The sequence below is a fragment of the Macrotis lagotis genome, chromosome 3, assembly GCF_037893015.1.
Source record: "Macrotis lagotis isolate mMagLag1 chromosome 3, bilby.v1.9.chrom.fasta, whole genome shotgun sequence".
In the NCBI taxonomy this organism is placed as follows: domain Eukaryota; kingdom Metazoa; phylum Chordata; class Mammalia; order Peramelemorphia; family Peramelidae; genus Macrotis; species Macrotis lagotis.
In genome coordinates, this window is record NC_133660.1 from 146,941,401 (window position 1) to 146,964,914 (window position 23,514).

At 34.8% G+C, this 23,514-nt stretch overlaps 1 protein-coding gene across 7 annotated transcripts in view; it reads left to right on the forward strand.

Annotated features, from left to right (window-relative positions):
- CENPC (centromere protein C) overlaps nt 1–23,514 on the forward strand; it is a 69,747-nt gene that overhangs the window by 40,290 nt on the left and 5,943 nt on the right. For 4 of the 7 annotated variants that reach the window (XM_074229333.1, XM_074229334.1, XM_074229335.1 and 1 more), the window contains exons 10-15: nt 1,091–1,394; nt 4,118–4,228; nt 10,305–10,378; nt 20,427–20,513; nt 20,807–20,914; nt 22,907–23,002. In XM_074229333.1, the coding sequence (XP_074085434.1) occupies nt 1,091–1,394; nt 4,118–4,228; nt 10,305–10,378; nt 20,427–20,513; nt 20,807–20,914; nt 22,907–23,002 (780 nt within the window). Of the gene's footprint in view, nt 1–1,090; nt 1,395–4,117; nt 4,229–10,304; nt 10,379–12,808; nt 12,861–14,983; nt 18,482–20,426; nt 20,514–20,806; nt 20,915–22,906; nt 23,051–23,514 lie in introns of those variants that run through there. The other 3 variants (XM_074229339.1, XM_074229336.1, XM_074229340.1) reach the window with 3 other exon arrangements.

Sequence of the window (23,514 nt, forward strand, 5' to 3'; positions counted from 1 at the left end):
ACAGGAATATAACATTTGATTCAGAATTAATAACAGGTTGTCATTTGTAACTATCTACTTTGAAACTGAGTAATATTAAATACTGGAGAAGGGGAATTCTTATTTTTTTCTATTGTAAATGAAAACCTCCTTTTTTTGGTAGGTTCATTTTCTTTCTTTCTTTTTTTAATTTTTAAGGCAAATGGGGCTAAGTGACTTGCCCAAGGTCACAAACTAGGCAATTATTAAGTATCTGAGACCGGATTTGAACTCAGGTCCTCCTGACTCCAGGACCGGTGCTCTATCTACTGTGCCACCTAACTGCCCCCTGGTAGGTTCATTTTCATACCCTAAATTTCCTAAAAAAATTTTTTTCCAAGGCACTTGGGTAAATACAAACAATACTGAAGTTGTAACAATAATAGCCCTTGGAGTAATCCCCCCCCCCCCCCTTTTTTCCCTGATTGAGACTTTTTTTTTTTTTAGGTTTTTGCAAGGCAAATGGGGTTAAGTGGCTTGCCCAAGGCCACACAGCTAGGTAATTATTAAATGTCTGAGACCGGATTTGAACTCAGGTACTCCTGACTCCAGGTGTGGTGTGGTGCTCTATCCACTGTACCACCTAGCGAGACTTTGTTTTAAAGGTTCATAATGACAAAAAAAATTAAAGTGATGTGTTTTTTATAATTTTTTAAACTTTTATTGCTGAGTAATAGTAGATCAAGCAATTAACGAAAGCCTAGTTTATCACAGTTCTCTGCATCCAAATGTTTTGAATTAAATGTCACATTTGGATAGTATTCTATTTTCAGAGTGCTTTTCACATTCATTTGATCCATACAGCTATCAGGTAAGGTAGGTAATAGCATTTCCAATAACACATAATGATGAAATTAAGGTTCCTAAATAGTGAGTTGTCCAACTGCATATAACTAGGAGACAGCACAATTGGAACTTTTACCAATGGCTTCAGAATCATTATCCCATTATCCATTGCTTTTTCCTCAAGAACTGATTTGCAATGTAGAGTACTACAGATACTGTGAAGTTCTGCATAAATGTAAAAATCATTCTTGTTAATGTTGACAATTGTCATTAAATTTTTTTTTAGGTAATATGTCTTACAGTTCTACTTTAGAGTTACCAGCAAATGAATTAAAAAAGCTCAGACCATCTAAAGGAACAAAAAAGATACCTAGCAAGACTTTGGATAAAGGAACTATTCCACCTAAAAAGCAGAAAGCACTCATTTGTGACAAACCAAAAGAAGCATCTCTTCCAAAAAGGCCAAAAAGAAAGAAATTAACATATTCAAGTGTTGAAAATTGTGATACGGCCCTCCCAGTTCCCAAATTGGATGAACAAGAAGATTTATTGAATGAAACTCCAAGACAGAAAAATGTTGCCTTTTCTAGGTAATATCAGTGTTTCTTATCCTATGCAATTTGAACATTTTTCTTCTTGCAGCAAAAAGTACTTTTCTTAGTTGATAATATAATTTTAAAGTGTTTTGAAAACTCAGATATTTTCTATCTAGCATTTTTAAATATATTAAAAATTAGGCATTTTGTTTGATGTTATGACAATTTGTGACTTCAGTAGTATAGGTATTATTTTGTGATAAGAGTCCAAGGTCAAGACAGGTTAAAGAATTTACTTTTTGGCAAATTAAACCAAAGTTGCAATTATGACCTAGATATCCTCATGTTTTTGCTATTAGTTGTAATCCTATAATATATACATAAGAAATACTCCTTTTAAATGTTTTTTTTTCTGTTTAAGATCATAGATTCATAGATTTAGAATTTAGAACTTTAAGTTCTAGTCAAGGAACTTTATTTTACAGATGAAGAACTGAGGCCTATATTGGTTAAGTGACATGCCCAAGGTTCATATGTAATAAATGTCATGAGTGGAATTTGTACCATGGTGTTAGTCTACTAGAGCAGTTGATGATTTTACTTCTGAGTTATTTAAAAATTATATCTGACTTTAGAAGTAGTCAAACATTGAAGCCTAGTCTATGACTTGTCTATGTTCATATAACATGTTACTGGCTTTGGCAGCTTTAGAATCCATGTCTCTTGACTCTTAGTTTCCTTCCACTTAATATGACACAATTATGAAATCATCAGACTATGAATAACATCAGTATGGTTATGGATATGTATGAAACATTTTCTTATATTTTCTTGCAAGAACAACTTTCACTAAAAGCAAGAGATGTTCTTTATGTATATTCTTTGTATTGGACTTCACCCCAAACTCATAACTATTTTATTTGGAAAAGCTTATAAATGCTTTTGTTTTTAATCCAAGTTACAGTTAAGACTAATGCAGCATTTTACATATGCTTTAGCAGTTTTTGACAGTGTTGCTTTTAAGCGTACTAAAGGACTAGAACAAAAAATTAATACATTAAAATACTTTATGTGGTAGAACACCCAAAAATCAAAGACTGAAAGGTGTTTTATATATATATATATGTATGTATATGTGCATATATATGTGTAAAATCAAAATATAACAGCACCTATAAAACTGATTTACCGATTGTAACTTGAGATTGAAAGACACCTAAGAGAAAAAAAAATTGGTAAGAGTTTTTTTTAAAAAAAATTAAAATGAGTTTTGACTGAGATACTATTAAAAATATACTAAGACACGGGGAGACTAGGTGGCACAATGGATAGAGCACTGGCCCTGGAGTCAGGAGTACCTGAGTTCAAATCTGGCCTCAGACACTTAATAATTACCTAGCTGTGTGGCCTTGGGCAAGCCGCTTAACCCAATTACCTTGCAAAAACTTAAAAAAAAAAAAAGGCAAAACACTGAGACAACTAAATACATATATTTTCTTGAAATTAATATACTAATTCTCAAGGTTATAATGGATAGAAATTAAAATAACACTGTCTTTAAAACTATATTCAAATTAGTCATCTAGCTTTCTGTAAAATTCTGGGATAAACTGAATCCCAGTAGTTCAGAAATCCTATAATGGTCATTATACTATGAATCCTATGATTCTAGTTTCAGCTCTGCCATTTAACTAGCTGAAAGAAGAGGAAAGGTCACTTTCCCTTTCTGAACCTGTTCAAAAATGGAGTTTAGTTTCAGTTCTTCAACAGCAAAAGATGGAAGGCTCACTTAGTTACACACTCCCTTCATGTAACTTCTGCCAACCTGACTAAAAAGGATGGCAAATAATGCTATTAGAAAAATATTTCATAAATAATTTCAGTAGAATTTTTAGATGACTGGAAAGGCTTTCCATATGAGCCAGGGAGAGAGATTGTGTCTACTAGGAAAAGCTTAACTAATAGCCTATCTTAGGAATTAGACTCAATACCAGTTTGGCCAGAGAAGAACAAACAGAATACACACACACACACACACACACAAACACACACACACACGTATTTATGTATATATATGCACAGTTAATCACATGCAACACACATATATATAAACACATAAATATATAGACATTTTCCACCATAAAAATATTTTTATTATATGCATTCACACAAAGTTTATTCTTTCAAAACATAGCACTTGAGTGATCATTCCTTAGGCAATGAACTTTAGGAAAGAGGATGTGTTTTGAGGGTTTGAATATTAACCATGGACTTTATCCCAACTTGTTCTTTTCTTCCTTATGTTTTCTTAAAACAAACACACTATCAGAAGTTTCTGGTTTTTTGCTTCTTTTCCTTCCATCTGTCTGTCTGTCCATCACATATTGTGTACACTCTGTAGGCTCTGAGCTTGAAAGCAGGGGCTATATTTTTCATTTTTGTGCCCTATTCCTTAGCACATTGCTTTGCTTATTGTAGGAACTAAATTGAATTTCTCTGTAAAAAACATTTCACATAATGGGCCTTGGAGCATTTCCTACCTGTGTAAGTTAGTTCTAGTATCACAATATTCATTTCTCACCAGATCCTGGTTGAAATCAAATCTCTAAATATTCCTACTGTTTTGAAGATTCTGAGATCAATGCTGATCTTTAAAACTAGAGCAGAGCACCCATCATAAAGTTACTGAACATTTGTTGCCAGCAAGGAAAGGAATGGTAAGATGACATTTGTTTGGTTTTGTATGTACGAACTATTTAAATTTTTTATATTCACAGTCCTGCAGAATCCCCTAAGGAATGTGTCAATGATGTTCCAAATGGTATTCAGACTCCAGCAATGCGTGCATCAGATTCTAAAACCTTTATAACTTCAGTCATGGAAGAAAGGTATTGGCCACTAGAAAATTAGCCTCTCCTTTGATATTCAATAGTATGTCTTGTCTCTGATTTAGTGAATTAAAGTTATTGCTTCATTTTTAAGTGCTTTAGTTCAGGGCTGTCCAAAATATGGCCTGCAGGCTGCATATAGCAGGCAGTTAGATTTTTTGGTAGCCCTTATGGGTTTACTTAAATGTGAGCTACTGCAGAATTCTCACTGAAATGGCAAATCAAAATATATTGTCTGTTGCTTCAATAAAAAATTTTAAAAGTAAGGTTGGACAGCCTTTTTTTAATTTTTTTTATAGATCAATCCAATCAATACTTTTATTTACAACTTCAGAATCCTTTTAAGTTTTCTTTGCTTCTTGACAAACCTAATGTCTAATCACACTCCTGATTTCTCACTCTTTTTTTCTTCTTCAACCCTAAATCTTTTTTCTTTTTTTAATTTATTTTTTATTCTCATTTTGTACAAATGTTTTTTACATTAATAAAATATTCTTGTTTACAAGTAAACAAAATACCCCTCCTCCCCCATGAATATAGATAGACTTGCTGGCGAAAAAAGTAAAGGGGAGAGAAAAAAATTAAAATAAAAAAAATAATAGTAATAATTGTAGGTATGGCCAGGTGGTGCAATGGACAAAGCACCAGCCCTGGAGCCACAAGCACCCCCTCGTAAACCCAACAATCACCCAGTCGTGTGACATGCAAGCCACCCAATCCCCACTGCTCTGCAAAAACCAAAATAAAAGAAAAAAAAGACCCAAAATAAAATAAAATAGTAATAATAGTAGGGGTGGCTGGGTGGCAGACAGAGCATTGGCCCTTGAGCCAGGAGCACCTGGGACCAAATCCGGCCCCAGACACCCAAAGATCACCCTGCTATGTGGCCCCAGGCAGGCCATCCAGCCCCACTTGCCCTGCACCCTCCCCCAAATAATAATAACAAAAAATGCGCTTGAGTCTTTGTTCCAACACCAACAACTCTGTCATGGGTGGATCTCATTCTTTATGATAAGTCCATCACAAAAGTTACTTCCATATTTTTCCACCATTGCCATTGCTGATCACAACTCCCTCCTTTCTTATTTCTCCACTACCATGTACTCTATTTTCTCTCTCCTTTCACTCTGACTCTGCTGTAGGGTAGCTGAGTGGTGCAGCAGACAGATCCCTGGTCCTGGGGCCAAGAAGCCCTGAGCCCCCCTACCACCCCTTAGGCCCAGAGTCCACCTGGCCCCATGGTCCTGGGCAGGCCTTCCAATCCCAGCCCCTTGCAAGAAGTAAGAAAGAAAATGTGTTATATCTGGCCACTCTCCCCCTATGGTCCATCCTCTGCTCCTTTATTCACATCCCCACCCCTTCTTCCTGCTCCCCCCTCCTTCTTACTCCAGATGTCTATACCCCATTGAGTATATTTGCTGTTTCCTCTCCTACCCATCTCTGATGAGAGCAAAGGTTCCCTCATTCGCCCTTGCCTCCCCACTTCCATATCATTGCAATAGCTCATTGTAATAAAAAAAAAATCTTATGTGTATGTGAAATATCTTGGACTATTCCCCCTCTCCTTTTTCTTTCTCACATTCCATTTCCCTTTTTTTCTGTTGACTCCATTTTTACACCATATTTTATCTTTGAATTCAGCTTTCTCCTGTGTTTCAACTGTAAAAGCTCCCTCTACCTGCTCTATTAACTGAGAAGGTTCATATGAGTATTATCAGTGTCATTTTTCTATGCAGGAATACATGCAGTTCATCCTCATTAAGTCCCTCATATTTCCCCCCTCTCCTCCAATCTCTATGCTTCACCTGAGTCCTGTATCTGAAGATCAAACCTTCTGTTCAGCTCTGGCCATTCCAAAAGGAACATTTGAAATTCCCCTGGTGCATTGAAAGGCCATCTTTTTCCCTGGAAGAGGACATTCAGCCTTGCTGGGTAGTTCATTCTTGGCTGCATTCTAAGCTCTTTTGCCTTCTGGTATATTGTATTCCAAGCCCTACGAGCTTCCAATGTAGCTGCTGCTAAGTCCTGTGTGATCCTGACTGCAGCTCCACGATATTTGAACTGTATCCTTCTGGCTGCTTGTAATATTTTCTCTTTGACTTGGGAGTTCTGGAACTTGGCTGTAATATTCCTAGGGGTTGGTTTTTTGGGATCTCTTTCTCCGGGGGGATCGGTGGATTCTCTCCATTTCTATTTTGCCCTCTGCTTCTAGAATATCAGGGCAATTTTCCTGTAGTAATTCTTTGAAAATGATGTCAAGGCTCTTTTCCTGATCATGACTTTCAGGTATTCCAATAATTTTTATAATTATCTTTCCTAAGTCTGTTTTCCATATCAGTTGTTTTTTCAATGAGATATTTCACATTTTCTTCTAATTTTTCATTTTTTTTTGTTTTGAAGTATTGATTCCTGATTTCTGGTAAATTCATCAATCTCCCTGAATTCTATTCTTTGTCTGAAGGATTTGTTCTCCTCAGAGAGTTTTCTTATCTCTTTTTCCATCTGGCCAATTTTGCTTTTTAAAGCATTCTTCTCCTCAATAACTTTTTGAACTGTTTTATCCATTTGACCTAAGCTGGTTTTTAGCATGCTATTTTCTTCAGCATTTTTTTGGATTTCCTTGACTAAGCTGCTGACTTCATTTTCATGTTTTTCCTGCATCTCCTTTCTTTTCCCAGTTTTTCTTCCAATTCCCTCATTTGATTTTCAAAGTCTTTTTTGAGCTCTGTCATAGCCTGAGCCCAATTTCTGTTTTCTTGGAGTCTTTAGATGCAGGAGCTTGTGCTTCCTCATCTTCAGACTGAGTGTTTTGATCCTTCTTGGGCTCATTTGCAAAATATTTCTCAATAGTCTTCCTTTTGTTTCTTTGCTTGCTCATTTTCCTGGCCTGGGCCTGCTTCCTGAGCTTTTGGGACACTCCCACAAGGGTCTCAGTGTGTGAGGCTCTGTCCTCCCTCCTGGTCTGTGAATGACCATAAGCGCTCCCCTCTGCCACGGGGCCGAGGTGGGGGTGCCTTGTTGTTCTATGGGGGAGCCTAGACTGGGATCAGGATCTGAATGTGGTCAGAGCCCCAGAGTCCTGTTCCAGAGGCAGAGGACAGAGCTCTGCAGTCTCTCTCTCTTCACTCCACTCCCTCAGCTCAATGGGCTCATGCCCTGGGGGCTCCTGCTTACAGCACTGCCTTCTTCTGTTTCCTGGATCAGGGCTGGGGAAAGACCAGGCTGCTTGCTGTGTGCCCTGAGGGCTGGGCTCCATGTGCTCGCTCTGGTAGAGGTCCCCCACTGTTCCCCCACTTTGTACCTGGTGCTCCTTGGGGTGCAGTTCAAGAGACTTCTCTTCCCCCCCCCCCCCCCAGCTGCTGTGAGCCGCGGCTCCCAGCGCCTGGGGCTGCCTCCGGGAGGCTGAAGTTCTTTGGCTCTGGCTGGCCACCCCTCTGGCAGGCCGCCTCTCCGACCCCAGGGAGCAGAGCCTTTCTGCTCTTTCCCAGGTTACCTTGAATAGGAGAACTGCCTCACTGGGTCCCTTTGTGGGTTCTGTCTCTCGAAAGTTTAGTTAGAGTCCTTAGCTGATGAAGTTTTATCAGAGAGCTCCTAAGACTGGATCCCTTCTTGTTGCCATCTTGGCTCCGGCCCCCCCCCCCCCCCTTTAGATTATTGACCAACTTTGTCATCAATTTTGCTATTATCAACAAAGGATATGGGGGATTGGCTAAATGTTGAGAGGATGGAGAGTGGTTGACTTTAAGTTGGCAAGGGGAACCAAATGTACTCAGTTGAAAGACAAATTGGTAGGAATCGATTATATGAACTACTGTGACCAATTCTTAAAATCTAAATCCTAGCTTCTAAATTTAAAGATTTGCCACACAGTCAATTATGTACACTTATGATCCATAAGATTTGTAAAAGGCTGTTTTCTTCTTATGTCTTTATTAAGAATACTTGTGATATATATTGCCATATTATTTTTTAATTTAAAGTTTTATTGGATCTATGTTTTTAAAACAATAAAGAGATTGAAAATAAGATTTTGAAAAATAAGGTATGATACATTTTTTGTTTTTAATGAATTGTGCATTGATAAAATACTTGAAAGCAGTGCCATTTTGTTTTGGTTAAAACTCAAAAAGTAATATAGATTACATATGAGAAATGAAATTAATGTTAATCCTGATTTTTCATACTAGTAATTTCAGAATTGATTCATTTTTATTATGTGGTACATTCATGGATCTGTGATCTAAATGATGTGGGTGCTCCTCTCATTTATGTATGTCCATAACCTAGCTATGCATTTTCATCTGATGCATTTCTTGTTCATGTTCTATCTTTTGACATTTTTATAGTTACCAAGAAAACACTTAGATTTTGTATTGTTTATTCCTTGCTCTTAGGTGATTGACTTTTCTCCTTTTATTGTCATTCATATCCCTGATAATATTCTTCATATAATGCTTTTTCCATCCAATTCTTCTTTGGAAAAATGTTGAAGCCTTTTTGATGCCTACCATTTGTTCCTTCATTGTCCTTTTGATTGACCTGCACTTTATTGTTAAGAGATTATGATTATTCTATGACTAGGGGAATGATTTAGAAAAAAAGAGGCCATGTTTTTAGACCCTTAAAAGCACCACATGACTTTCCAGTAGCAATACATTCAAGCTCTTTCTTTCCCTCACCAATTCTGGGTGAAGATCTTTGCTATTCTGTAGGGTTCTTCTAAAATGGATAAGGAAAAGTTCAGTGTTTTGTTCTTATAGCTTCTTAACTTAATCTGGATAAAAGATATTCTTTATTCCTTTGAGGTTTTGTGTGTGGCTGAACTCTCTTAAGTGACTTTGGGTCTAATTTAGAAGACTTAATGTTTTATCATTCATAAAGAACAATATTTAGAGGAACTCATTCTACAGTGTTTCTTCCATTTAGACTGTTCATTGGACATCTCCCAAATAATTGATGGGCATAAGACCCCCTCCTCCTTTTATGCCTCACTTGATATTAATAATTTGAGGGTCATTGAACAAAAGTTATGTCTGCTCTTATTTCTTTCAAAGAATCTTGGGTGATTTTGTCATTTGTGGGAAACCTGTTGCAAGGGGAAAAGCCTTTAAAAGTGACATTCTGTCCTGCAGTCATATTCCCCCAACCAGTTATGCGACTGTATAATTATGAACCATAAGATTTGTGAAAGGCTGTTTTCTTCTTATGCCTTTATTAAGAATGCTTCCGATAATATATTTTTTACTTTCAGACTTCCTTCAGACTTTGTTTACTTAGCTAAACTGCCCCTTGAAAAGTACTGATAGGTTCTACCATGATGAAAAGCTAAATCTTAATCTACTAGAGCCTATTCTCAATTGACCCTAGCCCTTGACAACTTTTTGTCAAGTCCACAGTGTATTGAGGTATATGAGTAGTAAGCATATGCAATGTAGTATAGTGGGTGGAAGGGAAGATATAAAGATAAATGAACCACAATTAAGCTTAAAATTATAAAGTATGATTTTTATTGTATGATAACCAGTTATGAAATTTTTAAAGCATATAATTGTCATGTCCAAATATTTCATTACCCTTTCTTCTACGGTTCCTCTAGCATACCATTTGGTTTTTTTCTTCAATTTTGTTGAATTGGTTAGTTTGAAGTAAAATGATTTGTATTTCTCTTATTAATAGGGAGAATTTTGCATTTTTAAAAATTTTTTGCAAGGCAATGGGGATAAGTGGAATTTTGCATTATATTGTTCAGAATTTATTAAACTGCCTTTTTATAACTTTGGACCACTTAGTTTTTAATCTGTTTATATCATTTCTCTTTATGTCTTTATATCAGATTTTTATCCAGAGAGTTTAAATATGAATAAGTTTTTTTTCTAATCCGTTTCTCTTCATTCTTCATGCATTTGATTTTGTTGGTATAAATGCATTTATTTCTAGTAATGGAAGTAAAAGTATTTTTGGCATGCTCTTATCTCTATAGATTTTTAATTCATAAGAAAAAGTTATAATTCTTGAGAAGTGAAGTAACTTTGATTTTTAAAATGTTTGAGAATTCTGTTTTCTTTCCTTTCTAAAGTGGACCTCACAGGCTAAGGAATGTTTTGACAACTACACACAAAATCTTTGAAAATGAACAAGGAGGTGATATAAGTAAGTTAATATATATTTTTTTAATTTGTGGGGTCTCATACAAAGAAATATTCAGTGGTATTTTAGTAATATATATATATATATATATATATATACACACACACACACACATAATACTATAATACCTACATAGAATATATTCTAAAATATTATATATATGTGTATATATATTTAGAGTTCCAGAGCTTTTTCTCCTTTTATACTATCTATTACTTTGGTGAGCTTATCCTTTTCATGTTATAACTTCATCTAGCTACTCTATAAAGATGACTAACAAATCTAGACCTTCAACTATCTTTGCCATCTATTGCTTACCCCCCTCTAAAACTTCTTGTGTTCTTGACCCTCCATTTTCAAGTGCTTACTAACACCATATGGATATATATAATAAAACTTATCAGTTCTAACCCAAGTCTATCTTTCTATGCTTTCTTGTTTCTATGGAATTTCTAATGGAATTAATATTCTTCCTTTCAGGTCCTACCAAATTGTACTTTCCCTTATTTTCCTCCATACCCCATCTCCATTCACTCCTATTCGTTATCATATTCATTACTGTTCTACTTCCTTCTATATCAATTTAAAATTAACCATTCCTTTCAATTTTCACTAATTCCTTAGTTCATTCTCTCATTAACTCTCCCTTGTACCTTCTTTAATTTTCTTTCCATTTCAGTACATTTTAGTCATTCATGTTGAATCTCCCTTAAATTTTTTTTAAGTTGAACTTGCTGTTTTATTTACAAAGAAAAAGATTACATATGAAACCATACTTGATTAGTTTGCTTTTTAAAAAAGAAGTATGATATATTTACTTAAAGAAGTATACTTCTAAACTATAACAAGCTAGTAGCCGTATTTATTCTTTTTATGTCCTTTTTTATATATTTTTTGGGGATGCATTTTTCTGTGAGTTCCTTAAGAATCATGGATGGTTTTTTTGCTCTTTTGTTTGTGTGTATGTGTTCATTCCCTAGGAATTAGTCAGATAGCTTGGTAGTCACTTAATAAATGCTTATTGTCATTTGATGCAACATTTAAAAAATTTTGTATTAATGCTCTTTTTTAAAATATTCATATTACTTCTTATTGCTATACAACCCATCCCCCCACCATAATCCTCAGAATTAAATCATCTCCCTTGTATTGACTGTATGTATTCCAACCATATAAATTATAAGATCATAGATCTAGCTCTGAAGGGTCAGTAGAGGTTGTCTAGATCAGAAGTATCAAACATAAGGTTCCCACAAGCTGCATGTAGCCTTTTTAGTGTGTCCTGAATAAGAATAAAATGTTATTGGGATATTTGAATTACAAAATGTTTTACATATATATATATATATATATATATATATATATACACACACACACACACACACACACACACACACATATATGTTTACATATACATAAACATATATTTACAAAACTTGTCCTCATGCATGGTTTAGTGTTCTGTTCTTTGTACACATTGGTCTAGATCAGGGATAAGAATTCCAGCCCATAGGCCATATTGATATGACATTGCCAAGGCAACTGTAGGTGGGACTTGAAATTCAACAATTCTAGGAGCTTTTTAGAAGTGAGTTAATTAAATATTTTATAACCCAAAGATTGATGATATAAAAAACCAAATGGCCCTTGGCAGAAAAAGGTTCCCCAACCCTGGTCTAGAGCAACTGCTTCATTTTACACCTGCAGAAACCAAGGCCCAGAGAGAGATTGAGTGACTTGTTCAAGTTCACTTAGTTAATAAGTCTCAGAGGCAAGATCTGAATCCTAGGTCCTCTAACTTTAGAGTCATTGTTTTTTCCTGTACCACAACTAGGTGTAGCATGTAATTCTTGTTCATGCTCTTTGATAAGTCTTGCTTGAAATCAAAATCTGATAAAAGAAGGTTCCCCTTCTTATTAAACATTCAGTGACTTTCCCATTGCTAAATGAAAAGAGACTCAGACTTCTTAGCTTATTTCCCTTCACATAATCTTTGTTTCGTTATAATTTGACAAATAGTAAATTTACCAAGATAGTACTAACATTTCTTGGAAAATATCACATATGCCACTTTTTCCTATGAAAATCATTATTTGGTCAAGTCATTTATTAGTAGGGTTTAATAACATTATACTACTCTGTTCAGTTACTTCTGGATTTTATATGCCTAATTTGTTTCATTAATCAATTTTCCTAATTTTAACTAATATCAACTTGTTTTGATGTTTACTGGGAAACCAGATCATTAATGGGTTTTCACTTGGTCAAGAACAGATGTTCTAAGTTGGTCTGGTGAGTGTGAAATCACAAAGGAAAACCACTACTATCATAAAATGAAAACATTTACAAAACCACTTGTTCCAATTAATTTGCACTCACTATCAGGTTCACATTTGATTCATAGGAATTTTTTTTATTTTATTTTTTTTTTAGGTTTTTGCAAGGCAAATGGGGTTAAGTGGCTTGCCCAAGACCACACAGCTAGGTAATTATTAAGTGTCTGAGATTGGATTTGAACCCAGGTACTCCTGACTCCAGTGCTGGTGCTTTTATCCACTGCACCACCTAGCTGCCCTACTCATAGGAATTTAGACATCATTTTTGCCACCATGCCTACTACTGTTGCATATAATTTATGTTAAATTAATATTAATTTAACTTTGGATGTCTGATAGAATTCATTTGTAAATACAGTTGTATCCTAGTTTTTCTTTTGTGAGTCCATTTATAACTTCAATTTCTTTATCTAAAAAGAATATTCATCCAATTTATGTGTACTAGCAGTTAACTATCTCCAAAACTAATTTTAAATAATTTTCTTTATTCCTTTTTCATATTCTGAGCTATCTTTTTTTAATTAGCAATTGTTTTTCTTCTCTTTGGGGAGTTACAGTTATCTAAAAATTTACTTTATCATACCTTTTAAATAAAATTTTTTAAAAAACCAGCTAAATGCAAAGATATTAATTCTGTAAAGAAAAAAAACAAAATTGAATATAAAAAAGGTGTTCAATTGATAAATAAAACTGATTTTTTTTTTATTTTTACCCTGGTAACATGTAAATTTTCTTCTCCCTCTTTGAGAAAATAAGTCATTTGATAGAGGTTAAAAATGTGTAGTCATACAAAACATTTCCATAATAGTCATGTTGTGAAAGAAAGCAGATGTCCCCCTTTTTAAAACGTTAATTTAACTATGCCCAAAGGTCTATAAAATCATGTACATACTCTTTGACCTAGCAATACCACTACTAGATCTCCATTGCAGAAGAGAATAAAAATGTAAAGGATCTCTATGTTTAGAGGTATTTAAAGCTAGTCTTTTCTGGTGGCAAGAAATTGAAAATTGAGGCAATGGCCCATCAGTTGGGAGTGACTGAACAAATTGTGGTATATGATTATAATGAAATGCTATTCTGCTACAAGAAATGATAAACAGAATACCCTCAGAAATACCTGGACTTAGATGAGCTGATACATAGTGAAATATACTGCATATGCACTAACAGCAATATGGTAGGATGATCAGCAGTGAACTATTAGGGCAAGAATTCACTCATATTGGACAAATACTACAGGAAAAATGAGAAAGCCTTCTGGAGAAATTAAATTTATATCCACATAACCTATCATATAAACTATAAAATATTAAACCCCAAAACGGATACATGTTCTAAATATAAAAATGTAATACCAAAAACAAATGGTATTTAACCAAAGAATAGATTTGAGTTAAAAGTGAATAGTCTTATATGTATACTTGAAAGGTTTTTACCAAAACGAAATTATTGTAGTTAATTTGAAAGCAGATAACCTGTAAAACTATTAAGTGTATGATGTCTGAGATGCATGGGGAATTTATGCAAATGTGTAAGAACAAGAGCCATTTCCAAATAGATATGGTAAAGAGTTGAAACATGCATCTTTCAAAGGAAGAAATCTAAATACTGCATGACTATGGAGAAAAAAGTATTAGAAAATAACTAATAGAAATCAAAATAACTAATAGAAATCAAAATTAAAATAACTTTTGAGTGTTTACTTCACACCTAAATATTGGTAATGATGACAAAGATTAATGATAATTGTCTTGTGAACTCAAGTTGTGATTATTCAGGCAAGAACTCTCTAATGAGCTGTTGCTGGAGCTTTGAATTGATCCAACCATTTTGAAAAGCAATTTGGAACTATGCTCCTGGGTGGGATAAAAATCCACTTTAAAAAAATATTGAGAGACTCCTCTGAGCAAAAAGGGGGAAAAAAGTTTACTTTTCTGGAGAGAAGGGCACATTCTAAGTTTCACAAAGGTAGTGAAGATCAAGGAGTTCCCCCCTAATTGACAGTCAAACAAGATTATATGGCCCAGTGCAATCCTCTCCTCTTCCCTATCATCTCTCTGTTGTCTCATTGGTTAGTCTTCAGAGTTACAATTTTCAGGTGAAAAAAATCTACTCAGTGACAAAGAAAAGAATAAAATGTTTTCATAAAATATCACCTTACCATCCAGATGGTGAGAACATCAAAAAGACTTTTAATGACCTCCTATGTCTATCTAAATGAAATAAAATCTGAATATGCAAGTTCTTCTAAGAAAAGTCTACTCTCTAGGGAATCGCCCAGCTGCTGCTTCCCAACTGCTCAGCCTAGGGAAGGTAAGTAAGGGGGTGGGGGAAGACTGTTGAGGTCTGTCCCTGGGACAGGATTCTGCTGCTTTGTCCGTATTCAGACCCTGATCACAATCTGGGGCCAGGGACCCTCCTCACAGTTCCAGGACAGAGGGGTGAGCTTATGATCATCCACAGACCAAAACACAGGCAGGAGAGCTGTCAAAGCCTCACGTAAGAAGGAATTGAAGTCCTTGCAGGGGTGTCCCAATAATACCTAAAAGCTCAGGAAGCCCCCCAAAACCCAGCCCAGGCTGGGGAAATGAAGAAACAAATAAAGGAACCTGACCATAGGCAATGACTTTGGTTCCGTGGAGGATCCCAAAATATACACTTGGCACATGACAAAGTCCAAGCTTCTGTATCAGAGATTCCAAGAAATAGAGGAATTGGGCTCAGGCTGTTGCTGAGCTCAAAAAAAGATTTTTAAAATCAAGGGAGGTAAAGGAAAAATTGGGAAAAGAAATGAGAGAGATGTAGGAAACACATGAAAACAAAGTCAGCAGCTTAGTCAAGGAGATCCAAACATGTTAAAAACTAATTTAGAGGGTGGCTAGGTGGCACAGTAGATAAAGCACCAGCCCTGGAGTCAGGAGTACCTGGGTTCAAATCTAGTTTCAAACACTTAATAATTACCTAACTGTGTGGCCTTGGGCAAGCCACTTAACCACTTAACCCCTTAACCCCATTTACCTTGGAAAATCCTAAAAATAAAAACTAATTTAGAGGACAGTTAGGTGGCGCAGTATATAGAGCACTGGCCCTGGAGTCAGGAGTATCTGAGTTCAAATCCAGCCTCAGACACTTAATAATTCCCTAGCTGTGTGGCCTTGGGCAAGCCACTTAACCCCATTGCCTTGCAAAACTAAAAAACCAAACAAGCTAATTTAGGTCAAATGGAAAAAGCAATCCAAAAAGTTAATGAAGAGATTACCTTAAAAAGCAGGATGGGCCAGATGGAAAAGGAGATAAGAAAGCTCTATGAATAAGACAACTCCTTCAAATGTAGATTTGTGCTAAAGGAAGCTGTTGACTTTGCAGAGGAAGCAAGGGACAACACAATACCAAACAATGGAAAAATAGTTTATTTATTTTTGCAAGGAAAGTCTGAGGCCTTATTTGAACTCAGGTACTCCTGACTCCAGGGCCAGTGCTCTATCCACTGTACTACCTAACAGCCCCAAAAGAATGAAAAAATAGAAGAAAACCTGAAATATCTCATTGAAACAAACAACTGATCTGGAAAATAGATCCAGGAAAGACAATTTAAAAATTACTGGGCTACCAGAAAAGTCATGATCAGGAAAAGAGCCTTGACTTCATTTTTAAAGAATTTCTACATAAAATTGCTCTGATGTTCTAGAAACAGAGGACAGAATAGAAATTGGGAGAATCCACCAATGATCTCCTGAAAGAGATCCAAAAAAGAGACCCCCAGGAATATTAGAGCTAAGTTCCAGTCAAAGAGATAATATTAAAATCAGCCAAAACAAAACAATTCAGATATTGTGGAGCTTCAGTTTGGATCACACAGTATTTAGCAGCAGGCACATTAAGGACTTGTAGGGCTTGGAATATAATATTCTGGAAGGTAAAAGAGCTTGGAATGCAACCAAGAATCAACTACCCAGCAAAACTGAACATCTTCCAGGAGAAAAGATGGGCTTTCAGTGAAAAAGGGGAATTTCAAATGTTCCTGTTGAAATGGCCAGAGCTGAACAGAAAGTGTGATCTTCAAGGATAGGACTGGGGTGAAGCATAGAGAGAGTGGACGAGAAAGATAAATTAAGAGGGATTTAGTGATGTTGAATTGTGTGTATTCCTGCATGGGAAGATGATATAGATAATACTCATATGAACCTTCTTATTTATTAGAGCAGTTAGAAGGAGCTTATTTAGACAAGGCACAGGAGAGAGCTGAATATGAAGTGTTAATATATTATAAAATGGGGTCTGGGTGAAAAAGAAATATACTGGGACAAAGGGAAAGGAGAGGTAGAATAGGCTAAGATATTTCACGTAAAAGATTCAAGAAATAGCTTTTATATTCCTTGTATGGAAGGAAGGGAAGGTGTCAGGGAATGAGGGAGCCTTTGTTTTCATTGGAAATGGCTCAGAGAGGAAATGACACATGCACCCTATTAGGGTATAGACATCTAGGAGAAAAAGAGAGTAGGGGGACAGAGTGGAGAAGAGAGGGGAGGATGTGGGTGAGATAAAAGATTTTATACTTTTTGCAAGGGTGGTGGGATTGGGTGGCCTGTCCAGGACCAAGGGGCTGGGTGGTCACTGGGCTTTGGGGTGGAATATGGCCTGGCCCTGAGGCAGGTGCTTTGGCCACTGTGCCATTCAGCAGCCCCGTAGCACATATTTGAAGAGGGACAGAGTGAAGAGATAGAAAAAATATAATAGATTGTAGTGGGAAGGAATGGATGGAGGGAATTACAATCAGCAACAGCAGCTGTGGAAAAATATGGAAATAACTTCACTGGTGAACTTATGATAAAGATTGTGGTCTACCTGAGACAGAGCTGATGGTATCAGAACATAGACTGAAGAACAATTTTTTTTCCTCTTTCACTTTATTCTTGTGATTTTTTTTTTAATTTTGGGGGCTGGGGTGGATTATGTTTCCACAAGGCTATTTTTGTAATGTGTAAATAAAAAATTAAAAAAAAGTCTACTATCCTAGTCAGTGTGAGCCACCTGTTTGGAATACAAGGGCCTTTCCTCTAGAAATAGTTTAGGAATAATAGTTTGTTCTTTCTTTAATATTTATTAACCCTGGGGCTGGCTAGGTGGCAGTGGATAGAGTACCGGCCCTGGAGTCAGGAGTACCGGAGTTCAAATCCAGCCTCAGACACTTAATAATTACCTAGCTGTGTGTCCTTGGCCAAGTCACTTAACCCCATTTGCCTTGCAAAACAAAAACCAAACCTAAAAAAAAACATTATTAACCCTGAGAGGATTTCTCTAGGAAAATTAATCCTGAAGTGGTTTTATTGGGTATATTCCACTCACTCCCAAAGTCATTAAATTGTATATACCCATTGATGTAGTGATACTGACTGCTAAGCACATATCCCAAAGTAATTAGAGATGAAAGGCACCCATACTTGCAAAGGTTAACATTTTTTGTTTTATTGAAGGAGAGGGTCATCCGTTATTTGGGGAATGGTTATACAATTTATGACATATCAATATATGTTTTAAGAAATGATGTTAAGCAAGAGTGTTCATTGTGTTTATTTTAATTGGATATGCTTTTAGAGTCACAATTAGACAGTAAAATTAATAAAATAAGTGCAATCAAAATTATCTTTCAAAGGACAATTTGGTGATTTGCTTAACTCTAGAAATTCAATGAAAAACTCAAAACCATTTTAGTAACATAAGATTCAAATAAACTCATTGAAATTATTAGGTGATTACATAAAATTTATAAAGTTCCTTTTATTTTTAGCAAGCTTTTGAACATTATCTTATTTGTACTTCACAATAATTATATTGGGTATTTAATAGATAATCTTATCAAACTTCTTTTACAAATATGGAAATTGAGATTCAGAGTTTATGATTAAACTAATCATATATATATATATATATATATATATATATATATACATATATATATATATGTATGCAAAGTGTTTAAGGTATGATTTGGATATTGGTCATCCTGACTACATCTATAAGGTTCCTTCACTTAATTTATGATCCTTGACTCCAGGTCTAGCTCTCTGTCTACTGTTCAAGCATCATTTATTATGTTACAATAAAAATTATTTTTTTAATTCTTTATCCTGAAGAAAATACATAAAGAAAATTTCCAGAATGGAAAAACTGGGAATTTTATTTATAATCTTGGCTGTTCAAATATAGAACAGGCTCATCTTGTTACTTTAAAAGCTGTCCTGCCCTGTCATTCCTTCCAAACTTCTCTTTTTTTCTGTGCCTTGTTTAAAATGCAAGAAACCCCATCTTCTCTTTCATATTAATAGTAAAAATTACCACATATATGAAAATCTTAATAGATGTATGAAAAACTTTTAGCAAACTATATAGTATCCAATTTTTTTTTTTTTGGTTTTTGCAAGACAGGTTGAGTGACTTGCCCAAGGCCACACAGCTAGGTAATTATTAAGTGTCTGAGGTCGGATTTGAACTCAGGTCCTCCTGACTCCGGGGTCGGTGCTCTATCCACTGTGCCACCTAGCCGCCCCTTATAGTATCCAATTTTGAGAAAAAATACTTTCTAAAAAGAGTGGTAAGCGGTATTTAAATTCAGGAAATAGCTTTTAATAATGAAGATATAAAGTAGAGGTTTTTTCTGTAAAGTTAAGGGCAAAGCGAGAATGTACTATATTTTAACATGCTGGAAATGTTAGGTATATCAATGAAAAAGAAAAAGAAATTGAGAGAATAAGCACAAAGAGAAAATAAGATTCTTGTTCTTGCAGATATGATAAATATAACCTTTGCAAGTCACTAAAATAAAAAAAATGATTTAAGGAAAAAAGCATTGTAAAATAAAACCATTCAAATTATCAGCTTTTTTTATTTATTACTTGCCTTGCCTCCAATAGCAATTAAGAAATAGAGAATTTCTGTATTCTATAGGTAGTATAAAATATTTAGGAGACTACCTACCTAAACCAAAGAACTTTTAAGTATTAATTTTCTTAGGGGCGGCTAGGTGACACAGTGGATAGAGCACCGACCCCGGAGTCAGGAGGACCTGAGTTCAAATCCGACCTCAGACACTTAATAATTACCTAGCTGTGTGGTCTTGGGCAAGCCACTTAACCCCATTGCCCTGACCAAAAAAAAAAAATCTAAAAAAAAAAGAATTTTCTTGGCAGTTCTCTATTATGTACAGCTTTTCTTTTTTAAGTATATACTAACTTGTCACTTTTAAAGCTACTTGGCTGTAATTGCTTTTGGTTTCCCCCTACCTGGTTTCTTATTTTTGCATTTTCAATATTTTTAAAATGAAATTTATTACAATCAATAGCAATAATTTTTCCCCTTCCATTCTCTCCCCCGAAAAAAAGTTAGGAGAAGATGAAAACACCCTTGCAACAAATAATGCAAAGGGAACCAAGTCCCTCATTGATCTTGTGCAAAACATAAATCGCTTATTTTGTACCTTGAATCCCATTACCTTTGTTAATGGTAAGTGGCATACTTCATCATTAGATTCCTTGGAATCATGATTGGTCACTGTAAGAGTTATTAATTCTTTCAAAGTTATTTTCCTTTACAATGAAAAAATTAATTTTTAAGAAGATATTTGAAGACCTGTGTGGAATAAATTTTGTGGCTTTATCTTGTCCAAAATATGTAATTTTATTTCCTTCTGTTTTGGGTTGAACATTTATAAATAGATCTTGCCAACAAAATGTCAACTATTCATCGCACTACTAAAACGACACCTTTGGAATACTGGAGAGGGGATCGAGTAGACTCTGAAGGTACATTATTAGATAATATTTAATTTGATAGAAATGTATTTTATTTCATTTAGAGAGGAGTCATGTGATCTTTTATTTCTTTTCATTCTGCTGATCCTCAGGGGAAGGCATGAAAAATTTTTAACAATAGATAAATGACTTATCAAACCATTCTTTTTTCTTTTTCTTCTGACCTTTTGGTGACTTTAGGCAATCAGTAAAAATCTTTTAGTACTATCTTATAAGTAATTGTAAAAATTATGTAGTGAGAACTGAGGTTGAAACTAATGATTAAATTTCCTTGTTTATTTTAGGTGGATTTGTGACCAGTGAAAAATTATCTAATGACAGAATTTCATGCAAACAAATGTCCATCGGCAAAGGGAAAAAAGTTAATACAAAGCCTTGTGAAGATGAACAAAGTATGACTTTTAATTGCTTGAGTTTTTATTTATCTTCTTTTGAGTATTTTTTGAAGTGTTCCCTTTAACTTTATAGGAGTAATTAGCCAGTGCCTAAAGCTCTTAGCAGAGCCTGCCATCTAGTAGGCACTTTATGTGCCTATACTTTTCCTTCCTCTCCCTCCTTTTCTCTTTCTTTAAATAATTGTAGAATAGAAAGATAGCTGGATTTAGAGTCAGAAGACTTGGACTTGAATCTCTACTTTGCCACTTCCTGCCTTTATGATTTTTTTTTTTTGGCTCTTCTTTAAAAAGAGGTCAGGGCAGCTAGGTGGCCTCAGTGGATAGAGTGCTGACTCGAGTCAGGAGGAACTGAGTTCAAATCCAACCTCAGACACTTAATACTTATTTAACTGGATGACTTTGGGTAAGTCACTTAACCCTATTGCCTTGCAAAAATAAAAAAAAAGAGAAGGTGGGAGTAGATGAGTGGTTGAGATGAGTTTGTAACCTGGAGTCCATGAATTTGATTACTGAACTATTTTGAAAATCATATTTTATAATTGTTTTTATATGGAATCATCATCTGTTTTAATATTAAAAATATTATTCTGAGAATTACTTCATTGGCCTTCACAAAGAATGTCAGAAGGGATCAATGACACAAAATTTGAGAACACCTGGAGTAGGTATTATAAAATGAAGGGATTACACTAGATAATTTCTAAAGTCCCTTTCATCTCTGATCGTCTTATGTCATATATCATTGGTTGCCAAGGAATGAGATATTCCATGTAGACAAATTTCTACAGATTTAATCTTTGTTAATATAAAAACTTATTTTAGCACCATTTGGTTAAAATTTTAGAAAATATATGTGGTCCTGTCTTAAGAGGTATTTTGAACATAATTTAAATGGTTTTTAATTACACAGGTTCATGATTATAACTTAAATTCTTATATTATGGTTGTCAGTAGGGGCTATTAAGATGATAAATGACTCTGGATTCGAACTTTTCCTATTTTCTCCCTTATTATCAGTTCCTAAGATTACTCTTACCTGTCAGTATTCCTGTTTTTAGCAGTAACTTATTTTCCTTTCCCTTTAGTCTACAGCATCTACTCTTTTATGGGCCGAGAAACCAAATAAACAATCTTGTTAGAATGGTGTCAAACTAACAGACTACCTTCTGTGGGCGGTGGGGGAGGGAAGAGGGAAGCGAGATTAGAGGAAAAATTAGAAAGGTAAATATATAAATAAATTTATAAAAGGAAAAAAGAAAAAAGAATGGTGTCTAAAATAAATATAAATTGGCTTAAGGGGTTTTTCCTGGGAATTCAAGCTTTAGTTCAGGGTCTTTGTGACATTTATTTTGACTCTTCAGTGTTTATTTTTCTTACCATCTAATTTTCATTAACTTTTAGTTGGAGTTTGTTTTTTGATTTTCACTTATATTTGTGGACTTTTATCTCATTTGTAAAGAAATAAAATAACTTTATAATATTATAAAAATCTTTATAGACAGTTTGGAAAGTTCAAATGGTGTTAACCTTTTCATTGTTGTCCATTTTTAAAATTTGATTCTTAGGAAAAACACTTCCATTTTTGGTATTATTAAAAAAATCATGGAATTTTAGAGCTGGAAGTGATTTTAGGACTCATATCACATGCTCTCATTGTACAACTAAGTAAATTAAAACCTAGAGAAGTTAAGTGAATCACCCAAGATCATTTAGTTAGCTAGATAGCAAATCAAGACTAAAACACAACTTTCCTGACTCCAGTTCAGTACAGTAATTTTTCTATTGTACTATACTTGAGAAAAAGATTTAAAGTTTTTTTGTTTTTTTTTTTAGACTGAACACTTGCAATTTGAAAAGGTTACTTTGCTTTGGGCCCTTAGAGTTATTATACTCTTACATAATAAGATTCTTTATAATTTGAAATTATATGTGACTGCATCATTAGATAGCTAATTTTAAGTATTTATGTATTTTTATGATATTTTACAGAAAAGAAAGCAATTGCTGCTCTGAATATATCTCTTGGAGATCCTTTTAAGCCAACTTGTGTATTTGACCCAGCAGAAGACCAAATGGTTTTCAGGGGTAAGGTGTTGAATAAACATCAAGACTAACTTCTGATTTATTTTACTGGTATGACATTTTAAATTATTTAGTAATTCATCAGTTACCCAACAAGCCTATGTGCACCTTGTTTCCTAAGTCATACACAGAAAGGCAAAAGCACTTTCTTGTCCTCCAAAAGCTCATTCTAATGAAACAATATATAAATAACTAGATACATATAAATATACATACATATACACACACACACACACACACACATACACATTGTTAAGTTGAACGTTATCTTAGAGGTAAGGCACTAGCAGTAGGGTTAGCTGCAGAAAGCCTTTGTAAAAGGTAAGAGTTGAACTTATTTTTGAAGGAAGTAAGCTAAGAGGTAGAGGCAGGGAGAAGGAACATTCTAGACATGTGGGATAGTTGAACTTAGAAGGGAGGTGGGATTTTGAGTGGCAGAGATGAGCAGTGGACTGAATATGAGGAATGGAGATGGAAGATGGAATTTTGTAAATGAAGAACAGTAAGTAGTTACA